This window comes from Poecilia latipinna, unplaced genomic scaffold, assembly GCF_001443285.1.
Source record: "Poecilia latipinna isolate Pla-1442-1.1 unplaced genomic scaffold, P_latipinna-1.0 Scaffold1050, whole genome shotgun sequence".
NCBI classification, from domain to species: domain Eukaryota; kingdom Metazoa; phylum Chordata; class Actinopteri; order Cyprinodontiformes; family Poeciliidae; genus Poecilia; species Poecilia latipinna.
The window spans coordinates 47,070-57,599 of NW_015113666.1; the positions used below are offsets into that span (position 1 = coordinate 47,070).

General features: G+C 36.0%; 1 protein-coding gene across 1 annotated transcript in view; it reads left to right on the forward strand.

Moving 5' to 3' along the window:
* The first annotated feature begins 204 nt into the window (after positions 1-204).
* tuft1b (tuftelin 1b) overlaps positions 205-10,530 on the forward strand; it is a 39,943-nt gene continuing 29,617 nt past the window's right edge. Inside the window, exons 1-2 of the mRNA XM_015051535.1 lie at positions 205-330; positions 2,167-2,226. Of these exons, the coding sequence (XP_014907021.1) occupies positions 220-330; positions 2,167-2,226 (171 nt within the window). The 5' untranslated portion in view covers positions 205-219. The remainder of the gene's footprint in view (positions 331-2,166; positions 2,227-10,530) is intronic.

The following is a 10,530-nucleotide window of genomic DNA, read 5'->3' on the forward strand; positions in this document are numbered from 1 at the left end:
GCGAGTTTATCCAAAGGGGAAACAGGAGGTGACAGGTGAGCCACCTGACGTGTTGTTATCAAACAGCTCTCTTATCCTATTTGCAGGTCTGGTGCAGAATTAGCTGCAGTGCACAGGAAGCAGGAGACCTGCAGGATCCTGCAAAGTGCATGGCTTTAAAAAATAAATGGAGGATGAGCCGAGTTTTTCCAGGACAGGACAAATGAAGAGAATCGTCTGATGGGATCCCTGTGGAAGAAGATCCGGGGGGCGTCAGAGACCAAAATGCTTTGGATCAGCAACACCAACGCCAAACGTCTGCCGGACGGAGGCGCCATCGACCCCCCAGAGGTCAGATGCAGTTTAATCTCAGAAATGATCCATTAGACTGAAGAGTAATGAATCCTTTCCCGGCTTCGCGCTGCTGCTGCTGTTGCTTTTATGCTCTATAGCTTCACTGCAACAGAATGTTAAAGTAACAGATTTGATCATATTTTCCAAAAAAATAAAATAAAATAAAATAAAATCTGAGAACACTGTGTGAGAAAAGCTAAACCTGAAATAAAAACTGAACTTTCAAACAGCATCATACATCTATGACGGTGTTGCTCCTGTCGTAGACAGAAAAAAGTTAATTTCCACCAAACATAATTTCAGAAATGTTCTAGAAAAAACAGTTTGAGTTTGAAGTTGAACATTTTCTAGAAAATTTCAGAAATTTTAGATTAATTTGACAAATTATGGGGATTTTTTTTTTATTTCTGAGTTTCAAAAGTTGCAAATTTGCTAGAAAAAACTCTTTTTATTATTATTATTATTTTGAAAGTCATAAATTTCCAAAAATTTTCTTAAAAACTTCTGAGGTTAATTTCAAAATTCATGAGTTTCTTTCTAGCAGCCTTTGTTGCTGTTTTTTCTAGAACACTTCTGAGATCAATCTCAATAGTGAAAAACTCGCCAGAAAAACATGACCATTCCTGACCTTTAAAAGTGCCATATTTGCTAGAAAAAAACTCATAAAATGTCAAAAATGTTCTGTCTGTTGAAACAAGTTTTTTTCTCAAACATTTCTGAAATTAATCTAAAATTTTTCTGAGTGTTTTCCAGCAGTTCTTGGACTTTTCAAATTCAGAACATTCTTAGTTTATTATTATTATTTTTTTTTTTTTATTATTTTTTTTTTTTTAAGATTTTTGGGCTAAATTTCAAAATGTCTCAGTTTTTTGATGGAAATTTCTTACTCTACAATATCCCTAGAACGCCATCTTAAAATTTATGTCTTTGCCCATAAACCTTTTTGAATTTGTCTCAATAGAAACACAGCTAATATAAAATTTAACTGGAAACCTTTGACAGGTAATAAATGCAGTTTATTAACATATCGAAGTCCACATAAAAACAACGTAAATATAGGGAGTCTGAGCTTCTAACTATCCAGTAAATATTTATGGATACCCCCAAAAGTTTGAGGTGTCATTAAAGTATATTTGCTGTTTGCATAGATTTATGGGTCTTTTGTCAGGACTAGTTATATTTAGTCTTGTCTGCGATGGGGATTTTTTTTTACATCCTGTTTGTTCTGTGGTTTGTTTTCAGTTTTTCTCCTCCCCTGTCACAGTTTAGTTCATCTAAATAAAGTACTTCTGCTTCAACAATTAACCTGGTTGCCTTCCTGTCGTAAATCTGGGTTCCAGTCACTATTTAGTCATTTTATAGCCAGTAGTTAGGTGGTGATGTTTTATTTTCAAACTGAATAAAAAAATTAACATAGATTTAACGTGTTATTGTTCACAGTCAGCATCAGTCATCTGTTTCACTGGAAGATTCATGTGTGGTGGCAAAGACCCAAAAAAAGAAGAAAAACATTTAAAATTAAGCTTAAAGTAGACTGGTATGTCCACACTTATTTATTGTTTGTATAGTCATGTTTATATCTAAAACATGAGTCTGGATTTTAAGTAACTGAGGCGCAGACCTGCTGGTATGTCATATTTACCACACCTGGGCAGACCGTGAAGGCATCACTATCGGACGACCAGAGCGGTACACAAACTATATCAGGTGTCTGCTCGCCTCTAGTCCCGCTCTCTGTCGTGTCAAGGATATTTTTAAACAAAATACGGCGGAGAGAGTTTCTACTCCACTTATTTATCTCTGTTTGTGTTTTCGTCACCTTCCGGCGACAAGATGAGCGGACTGAGAGAGAGATGGAGGGCGGACAGTGGAGAAGAAGACCAGAAAACCAGCGTGAGTGATGTTTTAAAACTATTATTTGAATAGCGAACATTAGTCACTCTACATTAGATTATTTTACAGTCTATGCCTGTCTGATTTCCAACAGCTGTAGAGTTAACTAACCGGACAGTCCAGCTTGTTTTTCCTCACTTTTGGGTCCGGTTCACATTCCTACAGGACTTTTAAAAAGTGTTAAAGTTTCACCATTATAAAGAGTTTAAAGTTTGACAGCAGTAATACCCACTGGAGACGTTTTCACACATTATATATTCCTAAACATTTAGGAATAGGTGCACAACGGGAGCCGTAGCAGTGCACCTGTTTTGATGTGTGTGTGGTGTTTGATGCGCTCGGTAAACAGATCTTATCATTAAAAAAACACCGAAGAGTATCTTGATGGTTGCTCACAACAGGAAATACAGTTTATTCCATTTTCATTTCGTTTTGAATGAAAAGGAGTAGTTGGAAGAAAATAAATCTTAAGTCGTCCACCTCTTTTCTCAAAAGTCAATTCGCTATAGCATAAGCAAAAATGTATCAACCATTCATATAGACGCATATGTAAATGCAAACCAGGCGCAATGTATGTTAAAAATATATATATTTATATTCATATCGCAAAAAGAATATATATTATCTTTATGATAGCACCCTGATCTACTGAGTCAATATACTTCATTATACCTTGATATATTGTATATTTTTATTTTATTAAATGTAAAAATGGACCTACTCCTTTGCTTAGATAAATTGTTGCACATTTATTCAACATTATTCTGTAAGTTGTGACTATAGTGAACAATAAAATCAGTCATACCAGCTCATTGTGGTATGACCCTTCAGACGCCCCTTAGCAGTTTATTTAGAAAACCTTTACCTAATTGACCCTTGACCCTTATCCATTCATCAGCATCTCTCTTCAGACCTATAATTGTCAGAGAGTTTGGACGGGTAAACAACCCAAGCCTGTAGGTGTTAAAGCAGATGTCCTAATCGATTAGCTTTAAATGAAGACCCAAACTGATTATAATTAATTAAGTCAATGTATTTTTACAGTCGCTTTAAAGTCCAGCAAAAATAACCTATTACAAGGTCTACATTGTTATTATTTTCTTGACGGCAACAAATGTTTTATTCTAATAACTTTCTTAATTTAGGTCTGACTCGGCACACAGCTACATCTTTGTGAAGCATTAGGCTAACATTTGCAGGCTCACTTCTTTTTTATATACATCATATGTTGAGTTGGCTCATGTTGTTTGTAACCAGGAAGTGACACATCTTATTCACAAGAGGGTAAAACAAGACAAATTCAACTTTTAAAACATACTAGATACAATATTTGACTCTAATAAACAGTCGCTCAGCTACTTAAACCTGAGATACTGTCAGGTTTGCTTTTCCTCAAGCAAAACCTGAGGAAAAGGTTGTTAGGACTTTTCTTTACGTCATAAATTGTAATTGTTGTGTTTCAGCTGCTGCTCTTTGCACATGAATCAGTGCTGTCTGAGCTCCATTTACAGCTCACATGACGCAGATGGGGAGCTGCAGCAGCCAATACAGTCTCGATCTTTTTTTATATTTAAAAAGCAAAAGAGTGTCAGCATCTATCTCTATCTAACATGATGGGAGGCAATCAGATGCAAAAAGTCTCACTGCGGGACATTCATAAGTAGAGTTTAGCTTTAAAATGTTGTGAAGGGCTTTGAACTTCCTTGTTGCTGAACTCCTGTGTTTTAAAACTTAAAACTTTGGCGTAGAAAATGTCAGTTGTGGGATCTTCTAACGATCCCCTGAAACCGCAATGTTTTTTAAAGTGCTTGCTTACAGAAAACATTGGTTTTGTCACTCTTAAATCTTCCAGATCATCAGACAAAACATGAGCAAATACAGTGGTCTTTATGGAACAGTCATTTTAGAGGGAAGGGAAAACATGAGGTAATCACCTTTTCCTAGACGGTGATCTTACTCACCGATTGAGCACCCAGGATCCCAAAAATGTTGTTTTTTCATTTAAAGGTTAAAAACTATCCAAACCAACCGGCCAAAGTTGCTACTAATCACAACTTTGTGGTTCAGTTTCACCGTCACACAACTTGATTACGTGCTTAGATTTAAGAAATCTCTTCAACATAATCTGACTACAGGAAGTAGGTTTTAAAATCTTAGAAATCAATATAGCATGCCCAAATTAAAGAATTATTGTAATATTAAAGAGTTGAATGAATCAGAGTTGAATGACTCAATCAAAATTAGGTTTTTGAAGTGACCTAGTCAAAGTCCAGACTTAAATCTGATTGAGATACTGATATGTTTCACGAAACAGGCCTTTTGTACTTAAAAATCCTCCTATGTGGGTCAAGCTTAGTCCACGGTGATTAAAAACTCATTAGGAAGGAGTTCATGCAACACTGATGCCAGCTGTGGTTGCCACGGGTGACGCATCCAGGTGTTAGGTTAGCTGGATGTAAACCAGGTTTCGTTGGCTTCTTTTTCTTACCTTAAGCAAAAGGAAAGAAATAAGCTTCTTACTATTATATTTATCCAATATTAAAATCAGTTTAATCTGAAACATTAAAGTGTGACAAAAAAAAAGGGAAATTAAGAAATCTGTAAAGAGGTAAATACTTCCTCACAGCACTATAAGTTTTAAAATGAAGCTAAATTTGTAAGTTGAGCTTGTTTCTTCAGTCTTTCCCACTAAAGTTTTTGTTTGGTAATCTCTGTATAATATATATGTCTTTGTGTATTTAACTTGTGAACATTACTTCTCACTCCAAGGAAAAAGCAGCATCGTTTTACTGCTGCCGTTCTGGCTGAGGGTTGAAAATGACCCAAATTTATTCTCATAAAAGTTTCAAACAAGGCGTTTGAAATGGGTTCATGCTCTTATTTCTAAATATCATGTTGCTGTTTCAGTCCAGATGTTCTGACCACCTCTGTCCGTTTAGAAACTGATAAAGAAATTATTTGGCACTTTTCAGGGAGGCGCCTGTGCACACAAAGGTGGGAGAGACTTGTTAAAACAAGATATCCAATTACATCACCTACATGCAACAAAGCTGAGTCAGTACGTGCAAACAGATTTCTGGAAATCGCAAATTGCAAATTTCTATCCTAAATAAATGACATCAATGGTAATCTGAGCTAGATTATGTGTTTAAGAAACAAATCTGGCTTGCTTGTTGTTGCTTGTTTAACCGTTCGCAACAATTTATGTATCCTCATGGTTTATTCTGCTTCATTTAACTAGGTATTTGAGTCCTGCGTTTCAAATCTCCACCTGGATATTTTTGCTTATTTTAATTGTTCTTTAAATGTCTTGTGAGTAAATATAGTTGCCCATTTATCCATAACAGCTGGGACTTTCAGTATCTAGCAGTAATTTACAGAGTGTCCCTCAGATTAATTTCACTTCCTGCTACGGCGGGAGTGAAATTACCGTAATAACCCGATATTGGCTGGAAAGCGCAACGTCTCCCCTTTCAGAAACCGTTTTATTTTTTTCAGATAGCGCAAGCTTTGGCAGAATTATGCTACTGCACATTTGTTTATTTAATGTTTATTTATATTATCAGCTAGTTTTAGGTGAAACTACTGATGTCAGGACATTTGAAATCTAGAATATTTGATTGTATTGTTTGTATATAAATGGTTTTGTTTTATTCATTGGGTTCCAACAGTCTAGAAAAGTCTGAAATGTAATTTTTTTCCAGGTTTGCGTGGAAATCGAATCTAGAATGTAGAAAGATATTGCTATCTGTTCACTCATCCATTTGTCCATCTATCTATTTTATTTCAATCCATCCGTTCAGCCTGTGATTAGTTAAAATATAGCTTTTAAATACTGAACTCAGTAAAAATCAGAACTCTGAATTCATTGAGCTCGACTAATTTGAGTAAAAGCCCTTGTGAAGGTGCTGCTGAAGCAAGATGGTGCCGTCATCCACAGTGACTCATGGCCTGAACAGCCGCTCAGTGGGAAAGAAGCCATTACTCTAAAAAAAAAAAAAAAATCATAAAAACACGATAACAGTTTGAAAATGCACAGAGAGTTTAAGCTCTCCATTTTTGAAAACATTTCCTGTAGCCTGATTAAACTTAAGTGGATCTGTTTGGCCATCGTTACACTTGGAGGAAGAACGGGGATGCCTGTACTGTCCTAATTGTGAAGCATGGTGGTGGCAGCATCATGTTGTGGGGCTGTTTTGCTGCAGGAGGAACTGGTGCTCTTCATAAAATCAGTGGGAGAAAAGAAAATTATGTGGAAAATGATGTTGAAGCTAAAGGTTGGGCGCAGATTGAGCTTCCAAATGGACGATTAGCATTCAGCCAAAGTGGCTTACGGACAACAACGTCAATGTTTTGGTGTGGCCATCACAAAGCAATGATCTTAATCCGATGGAGAATTTGTGGGCAGATCAGAAAAGGTGTGTGAGAGTGAGGTGGCCTACAAACCTGAATCGGCTGCACCAGTTCTGTGAGTATAAATGAGCCAGAAATCCAGAAAACTATTGTGAGAGTCTTAAGGAAGAAAACCCAAAAGGTTTGACCCAAATCATGAAGTTCAAAGGCAGAAAACTCAGAAAATGGACATAAATGTCAGATTTTAAAAGACGTAAATAATCAGATATAATCGTAGATAAATCTGACAGATTCTATCTCTCATCATTGTAGCATTTATGACACGCATTCCTGCAATTTTAATTAACATAAAAAGCTGAGAAAAAGGTATCTATTTATTCAACAGCTGAAATAATAATCCAAATTAAAGACGATTGAATTTTAGAGCGATACAGCGGTTGTTTGCACACTTTAATTGTGCAAAACAAATATTCCTTTCACACATTTAACACCTGAGTTGTTTTTGGATGGTTTGGCTAATTTAATCTCTGATTAGCAGGAATCAGAGATTAAATGTCTGTCCCACTTTTTGCTGATAATAGATATGAGTCGATGTGTTGAAACAAGCCAAAAGGACAAAGAACACCCTATGGGTGTTATTTATTGTTTAAAAACACTTTTTATTGTTTCAGGCCCTCTGGAACTTCATTAAGTCAACCTTTTATGAAACACAATTGCCTTGACATTTTACTGAGTTGCTTCCTCGGTAAGAATGTGCCAAGACCTGTTGGGCCTGTAGTTAAAAAGAAATGGCATCATCAGATTGGCAATCGCACGTTTTCTGTTTTTTTGGATCACGCATAAGCATTTATGTGACAGTCAAATGGCACTTCATCATAAACACCAAAGAGACTTTGCCAGATAAAGATTAAACATTTCGCAACGTGTTGTAAAGGCAGAAGAGAAACTGATTGCATTATTTCCCATCATGATGCTGCGTGCCAAGAGGATCACAGACATGACTGAACAAAATATGTTTATATAGACGCAATGCGGGAAGTGAAGGCCTTAGTGAACACACACACGCAGTATTTGTTCATGATCTGTTTGTTCATGATGTAACGAAGTGGATAATTCTCGCAGTTTAACTCGGAGCATTTCTTATCTTGAGCGAGAAACTTTTCACCACATTCTGCTGCAGAGCCGCAGTCCTGACGCATCTCCTCTCGTAGCGTGAGAACAAGCAGAGGAGGCCTATCATTTTCCATGCTGGGATGTTATTAAAATAGCTTAGCTGGATTCTGATCTGTTTACTGTCAACTCTGCAGGGTATTTACATGCCCAACATAAAGAGATCAAGCTGAAGGTCCTTTTTTATGTGTGAAACAAACATTTAAATGGCATGTTTCCACTGCTGGCATGTCATGAAATAACAGGTATAACTACAAATATGTGAGTCACTCAGGAATAATAAAAAAAAAACATTTAATGTACACTTTTATTAAAAGAACGGCATGTACAGACAGCTGTTGGACATTTGGTAGGTTTTCAGTATAATAACACGGGGGTCACAGTTTGTCTTGTTCAGATCTTCATGGTTAATTGTTAAAGTATTAGACAAAATTAAGTAAAAAAAAAAAAAAAAAAAAAAAAATGGTTCACGATTTTACCATTTTTACCAAGATTTCCTAAACAGATCAAATAGTTTTTAGCACAGCTTTTATTAGACATCCTTTGAATGCTTGCTTTATACTTCTGGATATTAAAATATTTCACATAAGATAAAAAATCTTCCTTAAACCTTAAGCTGCCTGCCTTTGTTGTAGTTTTTTTTAACAAATCTCTTCAGGAATCCCAGCTCACTGGAAGCTGTGCATAAGACTGGCACAGCACTGCCATAAACATGACACCTGTCATGAACATGAAGGGGTTCAAATGAATGTTTATGGCTGCTGTTATGAAGTGTCATTCAGTAAATAATGACACTTTTAATGCAAAGCTGCACTAAAAGTGTAAACTTTGCATTAAGTGCCATTATTTACTGAATGACACTTCATGTCTTATGCACAAACCCTTCAAATAAAGTGTTGCTGTATTTCTTTACCTTTTTGCAAGGACCCTGGTCTTCATTTCATCCATGATGACCTTAAATTAATTTCCTTAAATAATGCTCACCTTCTTGAGGTCTTCTTTCTGCACCTACTTAACAGCAAACATTTATTTGAGGTCATTGTCATGTTGGAAAACAAAAGGTTTTAGTGCTGACTGCTCTAGATATTTGGTTCGAAATCTTCATTCCTTCTGGATTTCTTTGAACTTGACAAGATTCCCAGGCCCAGAGCCAATGAAGTCACCATGATTCACTCTAAGTCTCTGGGTTATTCACCTCTCTTCTTCTTCCAGACAGACACAGCGTCTCAAGCTTTTAGATCTAGTCACCTAAAGAAAATGCCTAAAGTATTCATCCTCTCTCTTTTACTTCCTTTTGGCTTCAAAGTGTTTCTTCTGGGGAAGTGGATTTTCTTTTAGAGCTTTAGTTGTTGTTGTTTTTGAGGCTACAATCCCTGACTTGGTTGAGTTATTTATTGGTGTCAATTGTCCTTTAGAGTCTTTCAACGGTTTTGTTTCTTCTCACTTGTGAGTTGTTCACACTTAAACATTGTAAATACACAAAATCTTACCAAGTATTTTTTAGTTTTTTTCTAGTGAAAATATTATAAAATAAGATAAAACTAACTTACGAGTAGCTTTTTAGCAAGATATCTGACCTTGTTTTAAGTAAATAAATAGCTATGACTTACTAAATCAACACATCAGCTCATATTCATTATCAGCAAAAACTGGGACAAACATTTAATGTCTCTATTCTGATGTAAAAAAAAAAAAGTTCTTGTTCCACCGGCAGATTATTTCTTTTATAACAAGAAGTTTTTCCCATAAGTGAAATAATCTGGTGGTAGAACTGGAAAATTTTCATCAATATTTACTTAAAAAAAGCCCAGATATCTTGCGGAAATGTTACTTGTGCGTAGCTTTGTCTAATTTCATGGGTACTAAGATATTTGCATTAGAAAATAAAAATACTTGGTAAGATTTTGTTTTTTTGCTGAAAAGCTGAATTTCCTTTCAAAAACAAACTAATGGTTTAAATTAACATTTTTAATATCAGCTAAAAATATTTTTTAGCTGAATTAATATAATTTATAAATATAGTGCATCTTTTATGACAAATTTGATTTATATACTTGTGGTATGTGAAAAAACTGTATCCCTTACTCCCCCCAATTAGGCATATAAATGACACCAAACACTTTGTGTTGTGAGCTTAAATGTGTGTAAGGACAGCAAGCACAAACATGAACATATTTGGTGTGTTCAGTCAGGTTTGTTTGCACAGTTTTGTTTATTTTGCACACTGTAACCAAACCAGAAACTGTTATATAAAGACTTTTCATTAATCAGCTTTATGTAACCAGCATGACGCATTCCTCAGGGTGCTGCTACCTACCAATGTCACCGTCTGGCAGACAAACAACGGCCTCGTCCTTTTGCAGTTTTTATCACCTCAGTAACTCAGGAATCACAGGTTTGCATGCATAGTGCTTTCACTGATGTGGACAGCATCACTGAAGTAATAAAACGCTGCTTTAGTTTGAATGTTGAAGGAGATGTTTTATGTAAAATTCACATTTTCGTGCATCCATTTGGGTCTCTACTGCTTCTAAAAGCAGCCCAAGTGCTTAAAAACAAAACACCCAGCTGGTTTTTGGCAATAGGTTCATATTTTTTAGGTGTCTGGAAAATAAGCCTTTTCAAAATCCTCTGGAATGTAACTTCACAAATCAGCAGGCACTGACTGTTGCCTACCAACCCCAGAGAAGTCCAGCCCGTTACCTAGCAACCGAAGTTGAGCTCTGGGACTTTTGGTCTACGATGACATTGCAGCATGAACTGACCCACTTTTGATTTTTT